This window comes from Styela clava, chromosome 12 (assembly GCF_964204865.1).
Source record: "Styela clava chromosome 12, kaStyClav1.hap1.2, whole genome shotgun sequence".
Classification (NCBI taxonomy): Eukaryota; Metazoa; Chordata; class Ascidiacea; order Stolidobranchia; family Styelidae; genus Styela; species Styela clava.
Window position 1 is genome coordinate 20,245,709 of NC_135261.1, and position 21,514 is coordinate 20,267,222.

The 21,514-nt window shown below is 34.5% G+C and overlaps 1 protein-coding gene across 1 annotated transcript; it reads right to left on the reverse strand.

Annotated features, from left to right (window-relative positions):
• Positions 1–5,247: 5,247 nt before the first annotated feature.
• LOC120329320 (RNA cytidine acetyltransferase-like) lies at positions 5,248–21,062 on the reverse strand. Its single transcript, XM_078118579.1, has 23 exons — positions 19,123–21,062; positions 18,397–18,568; positions 18,203–18,325; positions 15,707–15,768; positions 15,155–15,326; positions 14,652–14,775; positions 14,195–14,349; positions 13,607–13,705; positions 12,966–13,102; positions 12,450–12,537; positions 12,029–12,208; positions 11,565–11,657; positions 11,203–11,319; positions 10,723–10,866; positions 9,965–10,120; positions 9,559–9,692; positions 9,035–9,201; positions 8,088–8,383; positions 7,489–7,566; positions 6,921–7,082; positions 6,254–6,330; positions 6,094–6,174; positions 5,248–5,458 (listed from the first exon to the last, which is right to left on the reverse strand). The coding sequence occupies exons 1-23, from the start codon at positions 19,320–19,322 to the stop codon at positions 5,344–5,346; spliced, it is 3,132 nt and encodes a 1,043-aa protein (XP_077974705.1). The 5' UTR covers positions 19,323–21,062; the 3' UTR covers positions 5,248–5,343.
• Between the last annotated feature and the right edge of the window lie 452 nt (positions 21,063–21,514).

A 21,514-nucleotide genomic window follows, 5' to 3' on the forward strand; every position in this document is an offset into this window, starting at 1 on the left:
AATTGTAATAGCCACCCGGACCGGAGAAATTTGCCCTTTGTTGTTGTTATATGCTTTGTGACTTATGTTAATCAATTGTGTTTTATTCATTTCAGAAGACCGCTGTTCTTTGTCAAGTGTATAAAGAAGCTGATTCATGCATGTGTCTTGTTTGTGGACAAAGGGGCTGAGAGTGGCGTTCGATACGTTTTCATTGTTTCTCGTCTATATAGATTCCGGGCTATCAAAAGACGTGACAGTGCGCGAATAGTTGATTCCAGTTTTCCCCCAAAAAATACAAATCGGCAAACATGAGTCCAAACACCAAGGCATCTTTTCCGAGATTGCCGGACCCCGTCCGCTATTCAGGATGATTCCGCCGAACCCCATCGTACTGAACGATTGAAATTAGGAGCCTATCCTTACTTTGTGAAGGGGAAGCTATTTCGTGCGAGGTTATAGATAATGAACATTACGGTTAAACGGTAACCTTAGATACCAATACCCCGTGTAGAAAAAGTCATTGTTTTGTCACAATAGTTTCGGCGGCAGGGAAAGCAGATGTTTTTTGCTTGATGTATAAGTTGGTAGTTCAAGTCATTCGTTTCTCAAACTGCATTGAAATGCGGGTAAAAGCTTTTGGCAATTGCTTTATTTTACAGAAATAGAGAATGGATATGACTTGGCGCCATATCGTAGTTATCCGGAACGAATGAAGATAATTTCAAGCAAAGTATTCTTTGTCGCAAATTAATCATCTAGTGAAATTCAAACACGCTTTGATTATGCATTCATTCATGTACATTCACTGCCAATCTTCAATTTGTTCGTAAAACTGAGTTTATGAATCAGTTTATTAGTACGGTAGATTATGAATAAGGGTCACGCAAATATTCATCTTAAAAATCATTGGTTTGTCATAACAACCCAAGACAATTCAAAGTTATAAGCAGAAAGCATCTAAAAAGGTTATCTATCATAGATAGGTACAAACACCAAAACGCGCGACATCTGTGGAGATATGAGTTTTTAATAAAACGTACTAGAAACTAAAAACTTATATCTGCGCGAATCCATACACACAACTGAGCTAACCTTTTGGATGTTGAAAATTTGAGTTTGAATATCTGCGATGAACTATAGATATTTTTGCATGATTAGTAGACGAGGTAATAGAAAAGTCCCATGATATAAAACTGTTCTAGAGGACCTTCGTCGAACCCCTGGAACAGCACCACCGAACCCCAGGGGTTTGATAGAACCTTGAGAACCATATGTCTAAGCAATCCCGATAGAGCATAATTATAATTACGTAACAAATGACGTCCTAATTCCAAGCCAGGGAAGAATTGGACTTAGGAGGAAATCAGATATATACTGAAGTTTGAGCAGTCGTAGGATCTTCATTGTTCGAGAATATTTATTTCTCGCTGTTCAGATAATATGGTTCCATTACATTTGAACCCATGACAATTGCACCTGTATGCTATTGCACCTATGGAATTTTTTTTGTTTCACGGATAGTTAAACCCATACTAACCCTAACCCATGGGTTTTAGCACCCGCATATAGATTGAACCCGTGGATATACGCATGGGTTCAAATGTACATGGGTTCAAATGTACGGTCACCAGATAATGTATATGGATACCTGGCAACGTTTTTTGAGGAATTTTCAACACTTACGACTAAAAATTAGGCAGGCCTTAGATGTGAATCGTATGATTCGAATAAATCTTAAATAAATGATGAAGTTTACTCGATGATCAAATTAAATGGAACATAAAAATACAAATTTTTGTGGCGATTTCATTAACTCTTTGAACCCTGAAAGCCGCTAAACCGGCTTTCCCGAGAAAGTCTTCTGACGCTGAAAGCCGGTTTAGCGGCTTTCGCATCCCGTAAGAGGTATGCAACTTTGAAACCTCATATCTCGCGAACCATTTATTATATTTAGACAAGTTTTACATCGTGTGAAAGATAATTTACAGGACTAAGTATAATTTTAAAATTGAGATAAAATATTGTGATCATTTTATGAAAATTGGCAAAATTAAAAAGCATAAAAAACTTCTGAAAATTGCTCAAATCTAATTGACAAAACTTAAATTTGTTTTCGATTAAACCTAGTACATTATCGACAAAATTTGTAGAATTTGAAGATAGCTTTCCAGTGATACCAATAGATTGAACTTATGTTGCACCATTCAAATTTTAGAAGCATTTTTATTCGTGATTTTGTTTGTCGCAAGATCGAGGCGACGTCAAGGTGACGTAAATAACGACCCAACACATTTACGCCGTTACGCAGCGACGTTAAGCAATTACGTTGGCACGTAGCACGTTTACGTTTCATACGAGAAACACTTTTCCTCGCATGCTCGTAACGTCATTTACTTAAGTTCGTACTCGTGAAGCGACTTACGACTTGTAAACGATACACGGGGAAATTTACGCATTACATCGGTTCGACTAAAACACACAATACGCAGTGTTATTGCCGTTTTAATTGCATAAAGATATGAAAAATACGAATAGCAAAAATAAGGATTTCTAAAAACAGAATGATGGAACATATCGATGGATGCATTGTTTAGCGCCATTGCTGAGTTTTATTGTGCCATATTTTCTTCTTCCGATAGATGAATACTATCCAATATTTCATCTGGACAAAGCTTTCGTTAAATCCATTGTAAATATAGCGATATCAGGAATGTAGCGTATATGCAGTAATTTCGAAAATCTAATGAGGCTGCAAAATGTAAAACACTGACCAGGTGAGCTACTGGTGCCACCATGTCTTCCGTGTACCCGTTATCAGTTTTTTTTTATTCAATCTTCATGATATCCAACGGTGAATAATTAGCCTTGATGTTTCCGGCGGAACCTCATAAATTCATGAGGATCAAATATTTCGTTTTGGCCATTCATTTTCGTCCCATATCCAAATAGTAAACGTATATAAAATGGCCTTTATATTCTAGCAATTTTACTATGTTCGATCAAAATTCGTCTGAAAGGGTTTTATCTGCGGCCGAGGATATGATACTAATGCAATAAAGCCACAATCTGCACTCAAGCTGTGAACGACCGGATGTGCAATTGCGCAATATACCTCACGCAAAGAGTTACGCACGATACGCCGCATGAACGTTATCACGACAATGTCGTCGTCGCCCTTTGCGTCCTTACGCAAACTTGGCGTCAAATAATTGATAAATTTTGTTCGCAAACCATTTGAATCGATAGTACAAATTCTGCAATAAAATGAGTTATGCGTATGTTAAGAAAGTCATACGTATATTCTCCGAAAGGTAATTTTGTATACTTTTCAAAATTGTACTTATATTGATGATACATTTTCTAAGAAATGTGTTAAATATTACCAAAATACAAAAAAATAGTAGATGGGGCTACAAATAGGCTTACACATCTCATCAAAACATCTCGTGAAAAATAATGCCAGTTAAAAATAAAAGACTAGATAAGCTTTTATATGATATATTACAGACCATCTGATATCTAATGGTTTAGAAGTTATTTTGATTTAAAATTAGGGATATTACAATTTTTTAACGCGTCAAATCGATGCGACGCCGTGGGAGGTCAGGGTGAGAGAGTAGCATCGTTCTGGGGATTCAGAGTTCAAAGAGTTAAAATGCGCACACAAAGCCGACTTCATTGACAGCGGTGGAATTATTTGTATGCGTGTGTGTAGTTGTCTACATATTCAGCACTCATTCGTTTTTGTGTATGACTTTATCATCGATCAGTCGATCGCGGGCTATTTTGAAAATTTTGCCGAAAGCCGGTTGGCCACTCCTGCTCCAAACTGTTGGCACATTATGCAGAATTAAGTATAAGCTGGACGTCGGTGTATATACCAGTCGATTACCGTGCGCGGATTCGAATCATGGTGAATATTATGGGAGTACCAAATTATGTGTGCAAGAATCGCCGGACACCTCAACACTACTGGTTTGCATCATCGCTTTCTCTACTACCCAAGTTAATGGAAGTGGGACAATCAAACGTTTTACTAAATAAATGAATACAAAATAAATGATTGAATAATTGACTATTTCGATGCAATATTTGGACACTAGAAACAGGTCGTGGTACGATACACAGTGATGGTATATAGTCCAGAGGTTCCAAACCTTTTATGGCTCGTGGCCCCCTGTTTGTCATTACAGTAGTATTTAAAATGTTATTTTTATTGGTAGATTTTGAATCCCATTAGGTTCAAACAATTCATGCTCAACAAAGTGAAAACACTGAAATATCAAGCAATGAAACTAGGAACGACGGGGAGTTTTCTTGTTAGGGGAAAGTAAAATCAGTTTTCTTGTTGATGGAAAAGTAAAATCAGTTTTGCGCTTAGCATGGCCCCTGGTTGGGAAGCGCTGGCATATACTTATGGCATAGACCAGGGCTACTCAACTGACGGACCGCGGTCCGAATCCGGACCTTTCGAGTATTTGATTCGGACCGCACCTAACTCTTCATCATTGGTCTCACTTTGGATATGTGAAGGGTTATTTTATAATTTGCACCTGACTATTTATGAAAAAACTGTAACGCCATAATGAACAATGCGAATAGCGTTATCTTGATTAGCGAATAATCATTGTCGGCCGAGGAAGTGCGAGTTTAAGGTCGTTGAAATATCATTTCTGGGAAAGCCGGACCTCAGTAATTTAGAAGTTTTATACACGGATTTTGGGTAGAAATAGTTGAGTAGCCCTGGCATGGACAGTATACGATTTGGGCATCTAATCGTATCCAGGTTTATATTTGATTCCAGTATTCTGAGAAAGGGGCAGGCTCATTTTCAAGAATCCAGCTATAACCATTCTTGTTAACTGTAAAACAGATGATACCACTCTTTTACTCATTGCCATCTGCTGCAGTTGAAGCATAGCTGCTATCATTCACAAAGCCAATACTGGCATGAGCCGTTGCAACAATAAGTACATTTCCATGGCTAACACCAACCAAGCCTTTTTTATATTCATACAATTTTGGTTCAGAGTAAGGCGCAGTACAGGCAGCTACTACTAGGTGCAAGTGTAGTTTATTCCACATTGAGGAAGGTCGTGGCGTGCGCATGGGATTTGAACCAGAAATTTTAATCTAATACGCCATCGTAGTAAAGTCTTTTAGTGAACGCTTAAACTACTCTGGACAGTGGACACCAATCCCTCCTGAGAGCTTTACTATGCTGAGATTACATGCCTCGATCAACCTCTATTATTCCACAGTAGATCTTTCATAAGTTACTATTATATGACTCGTATTATAATCTAACTACGCCCAGTGCATACGACTCAAAAATACAAATAAAAACAATTTCAATTGTAATTAGGATTTCTGTTTCTTCATTTTCAATTTCTTTTTATTATGATTAGATTTTCTTTTCTTGCCTTTAACATTACTTTCCATGTTTTTAGCAGAATCTTCCGTGATCTTTTCAGCACTAAAATCAAAACAAGATGTTGAAAATTCCAACAAAATATTACAAACAGAGGAGATCTTAAGTGTTTTGTGTAAAATGTCAAAATACAACATGATTGTAGTGAGTCAAATTGAGTTATCAAACTGTTTTATAGCTTTAGCTGAAAAACTAAAATTATTTTTATGAAAAGCGCAATTGTAATAGGATTCACTAGAATGACTTGGGATAGGCAGGTATTACATGAGGGATGTATGGCGTGGCGGTGTCGCTCAGCGTACTAAGCGTTAGAAATACGGTCGTCACCGCACCTCTGATGACTATGTGTGTTCCGTTTGAATCCCATGTGGGGATAGGTATGTGCGAGAGGATTACTGGACTCCTCGCCGCCATAGGGTAGGCTCACGCAAGTCGGTTACGGCTTCCTCAGCCATCAAGTCCATGCTTCTGAAAATAAATAACTACTAATCCCATACAAGACATGAAATGGTAACCGGATGAGAGGCCGTGGTTTGCCATATGGTTAAGTCGACTTATCGGCTTTCCTCTCCCCCAGGATAAATATGTAAATCCTATCCTATCCTAATAATCGCAACCGAAACAGAAATTCATGGAAATTTCGCCAAATTGCAAAAATAACATAAAAAAATTGTAAACACCTCTTCACACTAACGATGTTCAATTTCTTTGATGTAACCAAAGCAGAATCCCAATCCTTTTCTGAACCACGAATTTCGAATCTACACAAAATATGATAAAATCAAATTAATAAACTACATAATGAAGGGGTTTGTTGCATCAAGAATGTTAAAAACTTACTGTGACAAATCCAGATCCTTTAGTGCATCTTTCACTTCTTGTTTTTGTTTTTTGGAAATTTCATCTCCAGCTTTGGCCTATAATGGAACAAGTTTCTCAAATCAAAGTTTTAAGTTTAACATTGATTTTCAAAAATAGGTAGTAAATATTTTAAAGTATTGAATAAAATGAATATCAATACCAATTGACAATTTTAGCATCAATCAATAAAATGCAAATATTACGCTTACATTTATTTTCACCTGTAATAAAATAAAAGTATGGACTTCAACAGAGGTAGCCAACATAAAGCTTTAGGGATACATGCTTTAAATAGAGCGATAGAGATAGGTCTGACGTAGGCAGGTCGGCCAATACCCTACTACAGTATTAGATTTCATGAGAATAATTATTGCAATGGATTTTATTCAAACAGTATTGATTCGTTTGATAGATATCACAAACAGCAAAGTTGGTTCAAAAAGCTATTCACCTTATAAGTCAATGATATTGGCTAGGAAATACATTTAGTACCTTTTTTCATTTCCAGCACAGAGTGTGGCAAAAATAATAGAACCCATATATTTTCTAATTATTTCTATGAATATGAAGTTTGTGTATTCGATTGTACAGTCTAGCATGTAGAAAACATGAGAAAAAATGAAAAGCCATTTCAAACAGTACGAACCAATTCATCATTCATAGATTCGTTTAGGGGCTTCATTTCAACATCATCAGCAGCATTTTCTTTCTTTAATTTTCCTTCCAATGATTTTTCTACTGATATTGCTTCTGTTTCATCAAGATATGTAGAAACTTTTCTCATGGTACGATTGAACAATCCAAGAACCTTTTGAAAAGAAATATTCGCTGGTAATTGCGAAATATATGCTAATGAAAAAACAATATTATAAATTAACCCAGTGACTTCAAACCTATGGTAATTAAGGAAAAACACCCCAAAGGCGAGGTGACAATATCGCTGTAACAAATGATCGGTGAGGGTTGGCTTTAAAATGGAAATTTTATAGCACATGAGATAAGAAATATGTTTTGAAAGTGTGGTAATAATATGGTTTTCGAGCTAACCATATAGTTGGGAAATCCTAGTTTATTATATTGAGCTGAGATTTTGTTTTGTAAATAATCATCTTGCAGTCAAATCACATTCAGAAATTTTCCAATAGAAGTAAAAATTTGGTGAACAAATGTTTAGTTGATGGAATTGAATCTACATAAACAACTGAATGTCTTACTTGTGAAGATGGTAAATCTATTTCAGTTGCTACTGTATCAACACTTTTATGCTGAAGTCCCATTCCAAGTAAAATTGCCTAAAAAAGAGATGACTATGAATTTTAATTCTTTTCACCGAAAAGTTTGATATTAGTATGAAAATATTGTTGAATTAGTGAAGACATATCTTGAATAATCTCCTATTTGCAATGGAAAGGGCTAGGTGTAAAGTTTGTCTTAAAGTCAATATAGGGTAATTCGATAAGTGAAAGATTTCAAATCTGTGCAACAGAGCACACCTGCATATATCAAAAAGTTGGTGAGGTAGACAATATTCACATGTCACATTTTAATTATTAATAAGTCATATGCAATGATATATTTAATGAGGAGATGTACACTCTTGTGTAACAGCAAGAAAATCAGAAATTCTTTCTCTTATAACAATCTAAATCACCAGATATAGAGTAGGCATATACATGTAACTAGTGAGCTGGACATATTACAGAGCTAACAGAAAAAATTGTGTTTCTGGTCGAATACATACTGTTAAAATAGTGAAAAATTCAAACAAAAAGTGTCATAATATTTGAGACAAGGGCATTAATCAAATGCTTACCTTTTGTGCAACAGACAGAGATAATTCCAATTTATGTAGGAAATACAACCTTGCTAGTACAGGAAGCATATCTAATATCAAATGATAATCTGCCATGTTTCGAGAATAAATGTTCAATCGTTTCAAATCATATGGTGAAAAATAAATGTCCAACTCTGTTTTTGTTAATTTTTTTGTATCATTGGTGTCAAAATTTTGGGACTTTTTCTTCTTTCTGTGAACAACTTGCAGAGCAACAGCAGGCTTGAATTTATCAAAAGCAGATGGCAGGAGTGATATGAACCGACGTTCAAAATCTATTGTTAAAATATATAAATGGAACATGATCAGACAATGCTTTTCACATATATTTATCACTGCACTTATCCATGGTATATATAATTGGAAAATTATTATTCTGATGCTGTTGAAACAAGTATCAACAGCCACCAAAATCAACAAGTAGCCTAACATATAACAGAATGGCATATATAGATGAAACTTTCGAAATCATATATATATAAAGCATCTCGGCTTAGAACTGTTTGTTATTCAATATAGTAAATAGTAAAGGTTGGTATCAGTCATATTATCATAATATTTGATTCATGATTACTATTAGCTCCGGTCTGCCATTTATATTTTGAATCAGGGGAATGCTATTCCAGGAGAGCAGTTCTGCATGATTGGGCAACATAACTGCTTATTTATAACATTTATATATTTGTTTTTTAGTTGCATTGAAGCCTAAGTTATATTCCCAAAACAAATATTCCCATAGCATGTGAGTCAAAAGTTTGAGTGTCTTAGCAAGAATTCCAGCCTTCTCTCGAATTTAAAAGTTGGGACATTGTAACTGATGACTTTTGCAGTTTCAATGTTTTGATAGACAAAGAACTTTATTATTTGAAGTTCTGAAGATGGTGTAACAAGACCATTTTCTCCATCTAACATCATGAAACGTTTACCTTTGTAATAAGCATTCAACCAATCAACTTTGGGATCTGGTAGACCATAACTCTCTTCTTGTTCTGCATGTTTGAGTGATTTGAGCATAATACATGAATGTTCTCCTGTTAAATCATTTGATGTTTGTCGCAAATATACAGGAATAAAACCTTGCTTGCTCCAAAATCTAAATTAACATTGATCTCTTTTAGCAATTGATGGGCTACACATACTTGGAAAATTCTCACTGTTGAATTGGAGATTTAATTAAATGATGATGTCGATTTTACTGATCTTCGTTGTTTTGTAGTTCTTTGAGGATTTACCAAAATAACAGAACATCACAGATGAACCAATAAAAAGAATTTGAAATGAAATCTTATGAAAACAAACTATTTATAAGTAGTAGTAATGTGATATGAAAATAAAATAGAATGACAATTTAGGCCATATTCTTTTTTATCATGAAAAAAATATATAAGTATCTTTTATATGTATATCTGGTGTGTGTATTGTCTTTTTCAACAAATAAAGGAGACATTACTTCAACAAGGGAGCGGTGAGTCCATAGGACACCCCAATATAATCAAGGCGTTCAGGTTTTCTCTCTGTGAGTTTGAGAAGTAACGAAGGAAGATGTTTACGAGGCACTACAACCTCATCAAGAAGATCAACATCCTAAGAAAGAAAAAGATTCACTTTTTTTCAAAATTTAAAAATTTATTAAGGAAAAAATAAAAAGAGTTTTCAATACATTACACCGATAAAACGTTGAGAAAGATATTTACACTCAAAATTTTCTTTCAAAAATGTTCTTTATCAACTTTTCCAAAAAATTTTCAGAAAATGATAAACACATATTAGCATCATTCAAAAGATGAAGATCGAAAATTTCATGTGAATTATTTTCGGCACACAGCCTATTGGATACCAGTCCATGTGATATTTACCTCATCATTAACAGTATTGATTTCATCAACTTTTGCATCAACACCATCGGTTTCAGAGATGTCATAAATTTTTCCTTGATAATATTTTTCAAGGAGAGATAATGCCTGACTTCCGTAACCCATGCTTTGATAACTTGGATGAGTTGCAATCCGAACCTAAAAAGTATAAAATCAAGTATATTTGATAGTAATGGAACAAGATTCGGATTTGGGCTTGATTGAGTCGAATCTGCGCATTTTTAGAACTCTGATTCAATATCGAATCCACAACAATCCAAGTCCAAAATCAATTACGTTTTTATGATTGGACACATTCGGTATGTTTGCTCAACTTTATGACGCTCTATACAAAGAATAGTTAGTCAAAAATGACCATCTAAAATCTCTACAAATATACATACGCAATGTGTCATAAGCTCAAATGTAATTCCAATAAGAGATAATGAGTTTCCTAAAAAAGTTTGAGCTCGACTTTTGGCACTGTTAGACAAGAAGATACCATGTATGAATTATGTTGATGAGAACGCATTGTTGCACATAAAAGTCAAAAACATGTTTTTCGTATCTCCATTATAACATCGTACATTCGGAATATTTGATTTGACTTGAGGTCTTGGCTAATCAATCAGATTCATCGAATTGGACTAACACCAAAATTGGTACTAAATAGTATTTGGTACCATAATTGCCTTGATCACAGCACTTATAACAGATAAATATCAACTTCAATTGTAAACTTATTTAAAGGGTGTACTCACCACTCTAACACCAGATAAACTACCAAATTGATGGTCTTGAAATTGTTCTGATATTGTCCACGGTATAAGATCTCCAGAAGCTCGTTTACCTCGAGATAAACTGGATGTTATTGAATCTCTGCTAATTTCTCCTTCAAAACAAACCTGAAAATATTAGAATTTTCTGATGTAATCGTTGATTTTTGCAGGAAACAAAGAGCACAATGAATGATGTAATGCCAGAAATTTGTACTCCTTTTAATATATATTCCTGAACAGATATATGACATTATTCAATATAATACATTGAGTGACATAAGTGTCATAATTCTGATTAAATTGTCTATATCTGGATATCCCAGAATATTAACTGACATTATTCTAATAACAACTAATACCAATATTGCATATACACCTTTTTATACATAAATACATAAAACGAATGCTCAACAATATAGACTACTCAAAATAACTTCTTCATTTTAGTTTTGAATTGGGTACCTGTAGCACACACAGTACATCGGGAATTGTCTTTTGATCAGGCTTTACCGGAGGAAGTAGACAGAATATATGATGAGCTGGTGCATCTGACAACATTTGTAAATCATTTGGAGAATTCTGCAAAATATGTTGTAGAATTGAAAACTAAATTCTCACAAAGAGTAACAGACACAGATAAGAGAATAATGTAGTCATTGAAATGCTTCATTAGAATAGTATGAACATTTGAATTGTAATTGTGAGCAATTCTTGAATTTTGCAAAGATTTTTTTTGAATAAATCCAAGGTTAAGAAAAGATTCAAGATAAATTAACTAAATCCAAGGTTAAGAAAAGATTCAAGATAAATTAACTGGAGCATACCTTGTAATGAGATGCCACATATAGAGACATTAATTTTTGCAGAAATGCTTCTGATGCTTTATGATAGCAGAACAATGTATCTCTGTTCACATAATATGTGTTGCAGGGGTTAAGAATGAATCAATTGACCAAAAGAATATTTGCACAAGAATTGAAAACACAATATATATTTGTGAAAGTATGGTAAAGTATCTTGGTTTTTCAGTTATACCAGATTAGCATCATTTACTAATACCAATGTATGTGATAGTCTAAAGCAGGGCTGTGCATTCTTGAGTATACAAGCAAACTTATCTTCAATGGCCAATTAAAAAGAGGCATATGCCAAAGATTGCTATACCAGAGTCATAGTCGAAATTTTTTGTACCATTGAGGAAGTTATGAATCCAAAAGAACACAGATGTAAATGGGAATATCTAGTCGGATAAAAATAATTTCAAATGATAAGATATCGAAAACAAAGGATATAATTCACAAGCTTCTGGCAGTGGACAACCAACAGCAATAGGTCCAAGTGGAGCAGCAGATGTACAGTTCAAACAAAGCAGATGATTCAGCCAACTTTCTATCGGGTCGTCCGGTGCATATCTAACCGATTCTTCAAGGACTATTTCATACAAAGATCGACCAAGAGGTGAACCTGTCTGTGAAAACATAACAAATTTATTTATATTATTGGAAAATGAAACAAATGTGCAAGGATCTAAAATAGAAAACTATGCAAATATAAATACATCTCAAGTCTTTAAGAATCAAATGAAATCTTACAGAATACCTTGAATAATATCATAGGATTTCACAAACAAGGTGACCCCAAAGAATGGAACCCATACAATATGTTTCAAAAGGACTGGGTTTCGTTTTTTAGGGTCACCCTATACTCACAGATTTTGAAGCAACTGCGGTAGTTGCACTTTGTTGTCTTAGCTGTTGAACAAGTTTCAACGAAAGTGATCTTCCAGTTCCTTCATACCTAACAAGATGGGTCATATATTACCATGTGAGAAAGGAAGGTTGATGTATTCCAAGTAATAGATAGGGAGCTCAGGAAGACAATTGGCTGCACAGGCATAGAAAAGTAGAATAACATCCACTTTTTTATATATATATAACCCTTATGTACAAAGAAACAAGTGAAAACCATTTGCAAACGATACATACAGAAAAAATACATATTGTATTGCACACAACTATACCAGTTGAAACTTGAGAATGATTTTGACTGAATGTAGTTTGAAGTTTTCTATATAACTTTACATACCATGTAGCATTTCACTAGTTTAAAACAATTCCGCTTAAAATTGATTGGGCTACATGTTTTGAATTTATAATGACTTTATAGTGAAATATGACTCACTCATTATGATCTCATGTTATAACTCGAAATATATCGATACATACCCATTAACGGTTGAAGACATAAACACGAGATAAGGTCCAAGTAATTGTTGTACAAGAGGTAAAGGTATTGCTGCTGCTTCATCTATTGCTAGCAATTCAGCTTGACTTAACTTGGCTGCATCAGAAGGATGGATATACTAAAAATAATCAAAATCTTTTTAACCAAAATACAAATTATTGAAATTTAAAAACACATTTTAAAAGGATTTATCTATTTATTTTCCTGAAAATACTGGTTCATAAATAAAACTGGAAATCTTTTGCAGCAGATACTAAATTTTCTTCATAAAACCTAACCTCTATTATAATGCCGATTATAATAATGATCATAAGTGAACAATTGACAGCTATTCAATTATTGACATTCAACTGAATAACACTTAACTAAAAGATTTTATATAATTTCAAGAAAAAAACAATTGAAAACAATAGAATACTTGCAAATTGCTTTGATGAGACATAAAAGAACAGTTTTTTAAGATCATGTTGCATTAAAATGTATATTCAGTTTAGTTGATACGAAAAATGCCCTTTCAGAAGCATCAAAAAATCTCAGCAAGAAATTACATTGCAAAACAAAATTTCTCTCCCAGAAGACTGATTAACAACCAGCATAAATTTTAAATTTTTGAGTGAATTACCTGAATGGTTTGCCTATGCTCATGAAAAATATTGACTCGAACAACAGCTTTGTTGAAAGTAGGATTGGTAGACTGTATTAGTTCATAGTCAAGGTGTTCCTATCAATTAAACAGTGCATGTTATGAAAGTTTAAAAGCGAACTAGTAAATGAATTCAGATAAAAGGATTTGGAAAATTAATAAACATGAATTAGATAATCTAGTACTTCACGAAACTGAAATGATGTTTCCAGCTTTAATGAAATATATTTATAAAAAAATTATTGCACAGACAAGATAAATCTAACTGAATCTCTCAGCAAGGGCTTAATTTTGCTGAGGGGTTAAAGCTTAATTAAGTTATTATTACTGATTCACATTCTATATTTGCATCTGAACTTTAATACAATGAAGTTTCTCTGTTACAAAATACTGACAACTTTACTTTAATAAGCAATTTAAATTAAGGATTTGGAATGTTCAACAAAGGTTCTTTTAGATATTTGCAAAATAAATGATTGGTGTAAGAATATAGAGAATCATAATTTCAAAACTATCAAATCATTAATAATAAACGATATTCAGATGAATATGAACTTAATTACTAACCTGGTATTCCAAAGCATCAAAACCTTTGAAAACGAATTCAAATAAAGTTTTCAAGTTCTCTGGACTTGGTGATGTCACAAATATGTTAGAATAACCAAATGCAACAGCGGTTGCAATTGCAAGGCCAAGCGTAGCAGATTTACCTCGTCCTCGAGCTAAAATGAAAAAAAAAACATTGCATAAAACATTACAAAGTCAAATTACAGTCACAATCCATAAACTATAGTTAAATTAAAATACATTAATTACATTTTTTCAGAATTGACTAAATTTTCTGCTATAAAGTCAGGAGTTTAAAAAGTTTATCACCAAATTTTAATAATAATTGGCCAATTTTAACAAGAAAAATTAAAAATGTTTTCTGTCATTGTAAACAAACTTAAAATGACAATATAATGAATACATATTGCAAAAATTTGGTTAGCTATTCATGCATATAAAATTCAAAAAATGAAACCTGCAGTCATAACAACGGTGGTTCGAAGATTTTTTTCTGTTATTGCATCAATAAATTTTAAAAGTGCTTTTCCTTGATCCATCGTCCTACAACAATTGACAATGGAACCAACAGGTTGAGTGTCCTGGATAAAACAATAAGATATTCATTATTTGATATATGATGCTTTTTCATGCCCTTTGAACCGAACAGCCCTATACAAGCAGCTACTAATATATATACCGTAATAAGCAACTGTTTAGCAGAACAGAAATCTTTCAAATTTGGCGATGCTACCCAATTTGTTTCACCCTGGGTGAAGTGGAAACCAGAGATGTGTAATCTGCTGTGTCAATGCAATTAAATCTAATGCTTCCGCCCTTACCTACTAGGCCACCACGCTGTCCCTGTGAATAGGTCAATGAATTGATATGATAGAAAAAAAAATTCAAAATCAAACGGAAAAAAATAAATAAACATAAAAGATCAATTTTGTTGAGCTGTGTAATATTGTTGAGTCTTACTTGCAAACTCTCTTTGAGATCGCTCAGCTGTTTTTCTCGAGGTGTGGGAGGATCATCAGATGATTTTGGTGGAATTGCAATGATGTTGAGTGCATGAGTAGATATCGGTAAAATATTAAGTTGGTCATCCATAACAAGAGAATGTTTACAAGATGAGATTGAGAGAAGAAATCTACAAAAAAATATAATTTATTTAAACATAGAATAAACCAGAGATTTCAGAAAATGTGTTCATAGAGCCCTGTGTTAAATCAGGCTGATGATGGGCCTATAAGGTGAACTCAATAAATTGTAAAAAACCCAAATTGAAAAAAAAAACATGGTTAGAATATATTAAGAACTGACTTCATCATTACAAAACAATTAATTGCAACAGAACTTCATGAACACCATGTATTTCAGCAATTCAAATACTAAAAATTCAATCAGCAAAGTTAATCTTGTGATACCTAAATTAGGATTTTGCTATATTTTTGTTGAATTTTAGAAACTGAAAGATTTGAGAACACCAGGAAACAAAATAATTAACTTGGGATTTATCATTTTTCTTACCTTTCATTAAATCTTCCAACTACATCCTGGTGAGATTCTGTGCGAAATCGGGAATGAACATCCTGAAAATAATTGTATGCATGAATAATGTATATGAATTTGTATTTATTTGATTAACATTTTCCATGGTTTTATCTCTAATGAAATCAGGGGCGCAGCCAGGGGGGAGGTTACATGGGTCGTAACCCCCCCCTTTGGGATCTTTTTTTTTTTAATAGTGTTACGTTTACTTGCAATAATTTTATTCTTCGCGTTATCACTTTCGCCCAGCGTCCTAATTTATTATTTATGTTTACGATTCGTTATCGCTGTTACGCGGCAGTGGATCTAGCTGCCAGCGGGGGGTCACGGAAGTGACAATCTACACTAAACATTTTTAAATACAAATGTACTACCTTTCACTTGACACAAATAGCAACGGACGTATCACACTATTGCCGTCAAAACTATTCCACAAGCGCGCTCTCGCCTCGCCACATTCAACGCAACCATACTTTTAATCACATACATTATCGTTGGTTATCGGCTTATCGCTAATTACGAATTTTAGTTATGTAGTGCATCTTTAACAAGCGATGGCACCAGGATCATAAGCAAATAACAGACAAAATGAATTATTGGAAATGTATGGTTCATTAACAAAGGATTGCCAAATGTGGCAGCATCGAAAAAAGGTGTCATAAAATAATATTCAATCTTCGAAAACAAAGCATTGCAAAATAATGTTCAATCTTCGAGTAAAAAGTATCGTAATATAATGTTCAATCTTCGGGAAATTTTTTTTTAAAGAATAATGTTCAATCTTCGAGATTTTTGGGTAGCAAACTCGTCCAAGACTCGTTTGGAATCGTCTGTCTGCGAAAAGCAGTTACATGCGTTGTCTTCCAGATCTTTTCAATAAACTGGTAACAATATGTTATTAAATTATAATTAAATTATTATAGTTAAATTATCGCTGAAAGTGAAGAAGCGCTATGATCAGAATGCAGCTATCACGGGCGCGGGATTTCAAATTCGCGACGATTTCACTTTCAGTAATATAGGTCTCGATGCATTGCAATAAAAATTAGAATTTATTAACAGTTAATTGCAACAAGCAAGAGTTTTACATTGAAAGACGTTCCCAATCAGTACGATACATGAGCTTGTTTTTAAATGATTGTAATCGTTTTATGAAGTTATAAATACGGGAACATCAAATATATTTATTTTGGAAATGGATTGATATTTCGTGACGCACTCAAAAATAGTTTATGAACCATTGGCATTTGGCAAATATCATTAATTTATGCTATTTCTTAATGTTTCATGATTGCTAATATTTCATTCTATTCTTATTTTACATTTTTTGCGGTATTTCAATTAAAATCATGACGATGGCATTTTATTTAACTGTTGACAATGGGGTAATAATCGGCGATTACTAAAAGGTTGAAATGGGACATGCCAAAACAAAATAAACGAATTGACGCCTGTCAAAGGGGGCAGGGTCTGGCGACAAATAGCCACATGTGTCTGTGTTTCTCTATCATCGGCATTTTCGGCATCACTTTGAAACTCTAAAACGCAAGGACACCCCGCGGAGTGAAGACTTTCTTTCGCATAGAGAAATATTTGAATTACGATTGCTGAATAAGCGAAAAAAACAAATGCTTATTTTCTTGCTTGAAACAACGATAAACCAATTTAACCCTGTTGCCAAAAGTACCGGTAATAGCATGCATTATTAACAAACTGGTAATAATATGTTGATAAATCGCCGCTAAAAGTAGAGAAGCGTTATGTGCAAATATCACAGGAATTTGAATTTGCGACGAATTCACTTTCAGTAATATAGTTAACGGCGCATTGAAATGAAAAGTTGATTGATTTTTTTTGACCAAAGAGAATGGTCGGCGATTGCTGAAAGTAGGACATGCAAAGAAAGGCTAATGAGACACAGCGACGCACATGTTGTTTTGCCATCGTCGGAACATCTTTTTAAAGACCTATAAACGCGTTTTTATTTCACCGTAACCCCCCCCTTGAAAAAATCCTGGCTGTGCCCCTGAATGAAATCAATTTGTTTTGCATCCATTTGTCATACACCTCTACTTGTGCAGATCTGTTATTTTGCAATAGCATTTATATTAATAATAAGTTGTTTTTTAATTAGGGAATTTAGTTGAAGGAGAGTCTCCCAGGGAAACGGTGGAGTCTTGCTACAAACTGACACAACTTTATTTCTGTAACGTTTTGTCTGACCTTGAACATTACAGAAATACATTTGTGTTAGTGTGCAGCAAGACTCTTGAATCACTGGGAATAGTTATCCTCACTTTTTTCATAGCATCTTTGCATTATATGCATATGAATATACCGGTGTTAAAAGCACAGAACGTTTAGTAGTTAGGCCCGCAGAAACCCAATCAATCACATAAATTTTTTTTCTCTGCTTCACAATTTATTCATACAATATTCTTTCTAGTCGGACACAAAAGCAAAAATAAAACTCACCATCGTCATTGTGTATAGCTGTTTAAGAGATTTCATTGTTCTCATCAATATACAAATTATTCCTCCCCCTTCAACTGTTTCAATTGTTCTCGCTAATAAATTTGGTGTGAGAGCTTCAAAATCCTATAATAATGGAAAATCATTATTAACATGTAACACAACAGCATATTCACCTTTTACTCAGCTTAGGTTACCTGGAGTATACACATCCCATACGTATTTCCAAGAATTTTGTGTGTTTCATTGTAATAACAATATCGAACATTAGTAGCAGCAACGAACAATTCAAAAGGATCATCTTCATTCACATCAATTGTTCCACGAGAAATTCTTTTCTGCAGATGTCTCATGCGCTTCTTACGATTTCTGCAAAAAGGTTCCTTCATTAGATATAGTCTCCTGATACTGTTATAACTCAGTTTTTTACTCCACATATTTTCGCTAACAGAATTTGTATGAAGTGATGAAAATACTCTATAAACTTTATATTTTTATTTAAGTATATCAATGGCATGCAACTATTTATACTACACAGACTGCCAAATCATCGACGACTCGTACTGTAACTAACAAGAGTGTTTTGTAAAATAGTGTTACATGATATTGACTATTGTACTCTTTAATTACTGCTAAGGTGCTTGACAAATCGGGCAAACCAGACCTTGATTGCATTGAACGATGAAGTATTTCGGACACTGACTGGTGTCGAATTCAAAAATGTTAATAGTGCTGTTACAAATAAGAAAAAGTATTCATAAATAATGGGATACGAAGTCTGTTATTGGTCACGTAAATAGGTTCTCTTGGACGTACCTCGACCCCCTGGCAGTATGTTGCACGCCTCTGGTATAGATCATCGCACAGATATATTTGATGACAGTAGTATAAATATTTAAATTACACGAATAAACCATACTTACGTGCTGAATCCGAGCTCTTTTTTATAGCACCACAAAACAGATGGTCTTGCTCTTACTGCAGCTTTTGTTAACATATGATGAAGAATAACAACCTGATCTCTTCCTTTATCACCAACAATTACAAACATTGTTCGATGCTTCAGAGCGACTCCATTTTCAACTAGAACTCGAATTCTGTTGTCAATCTTTTTACGAACCATCTTTGTATACTCTTATCGCAATGCTAGTAATGACAGAATAAATAAATTGTGATACTCGTCTGAATGAAAACTAATTTAAGAAAAAATAAATAAAAAGTGTTTGTATCACAGTACTAATATCACCTTTCTACCCAATACTTGAGAGCAAATTTTCATGTATATAATGAAGCCAGGAAAGATATTGAATTGGAAAAAAAAAAGTTGGCATAACGGTGTGTATGGCAGTTTGCTTGCCAGGTAACCTAATGAAAAAAGTTGAAAAGTATACAACAATACAGTACAGATTCTCAGATTCCAAGAATATCCCCACATTAACGAAGTGCATCTGGAAACGACACCATTAGATTCCTTGAAAAAAATAATTAATTTACCGTGATTGATTCAAATTTTCATTTTAACAAGCGTGGCGCGATCTGACACATCTGCCGTCATGCCTGACGCCCTTGTTTCAGAGACAGATGGAGTGTTCGTTTTACTGATACCAAATGTCGGAGTATTTTGGAATCGGAAAACTGTGCCTTACTGGATTCGAATTAAGAACTGAGGAAGGAGAGAATTAGCATATTTATCCCGCGATCATGTGAACTACTAGTCATCCAGTCCAGCGATCTTCTCTCCATTCTCCAATATATTTATCCCCAACGAAATTCGAACCCATGCATGGTGAACACTAGTGCGCGATGGCAAGTGGACCATATTCAAGTATTCATAAGGCATAGCATAGGCTAGATAGAATCCATTTTAATTCATTCGCAAAAAAACAAGACAATACAGATAGCAGGATAGACGTGTTACCGCACCGAAGAAGCAGAACAAGTCGCAACCCAAACAAAAAATACAGACAGTGCAGCAGTGAGTCATTACTCACACGTCTCACTTCAGAACTTTGTAATCCGGATGGGTGAAATTTAATTGGGGACAAAACATTGCACTAAATACCGAAATTTGGAAATAGCTGATGCGCATGCAGGCGGAAAAATCATTTGTAGATTCAGGGAAAATATAATCGAAGTGTGAATGCATGTTTGTTTTTTATGCTTGAGAATCAAAAATAAATGTGGTAATTACCATACAGTACAGCAGTAGGGTGGCCCACCCACTTTGCGGCCACGACCTATTTGCGTCCATCAACTTCATCGATCTAATTAATGCAGAAAAAATTAATGAACCGCGACGATATTTCTCACACGTAATTATCCACTTGTCCCTCATAGCTCTGCGAAATTACACTAAAATGCGACCACAAACAAAAAAGTTACGACCGAAAACCCAACCGAGGAAAAAAAAACGGACCATTTTTTCATGTCGCCATTGTCCCATTAAAAAAACTTAAAAATCCATACAAATATAAGAGATAAGAAGATGAAACTTGGCAAGGGGGTAGAGTTGTGTTTCTTTTAACCATCTTTAAATTTTCGCGTTTTTACATTTAAAGGAGGGGGAATAGGGGGATGCGCATTTCCAATATGTCGATAATATTTTTGTTGACCAATTTGCGACCACCGTGTTTTTGTCTGTTTGATTGCTGTGATGCGGTGCTTTGTATATAATTTGACGAGTTTTGTTCGAAAGAACCGTGTTCTTGAAATATAAGACGATCAAAAATGTAATTAGAAGCCCAATTTTTTTTACGCATGGCTGCGTATGCCCTAATCTCGATGCAGCAGAAATGATGTTCAAGGGTTGAAATCCGTGGTCGCAGACTGCAGCACTGGTCGTTTGGTCGCAAATACTTCGGTGGTTTGTATAGCTTTAACCCCTGGTCGTAGAAAGTTAATTCGAGGTTTAGAGTGTAGAATAAATGCCAATGCACCAGCGGTAAAAAATCAACGATTTGAATGAAATCGTCCGCAGACTGGCTACACCACCCTAGGCCCCAGACTGGATTCCATGGCAGATGCACGCCCGAAGGCGCTAGCGCTCCACAAAAATGCACGCGAGCGAATTCAATTTTGCACGCCGAAAATTTGCAATTGCTCACCAATGTAAATCGGTTTAAATAGTTTTTAAATCAATAATCTAGTAATACTGTAATATAAAGATGCCAAAAAATTACAACTTTACAATTGTCGACTAATACTTGCTTGCAAGATTTGGCCTGATCGAAAAATGCGAACCAAAAAACACCATATCGTGTTGAATGATAGGAATCCCGTGAGAAAAATCGCCTCCTCACGCTGGCCAGTTATGGC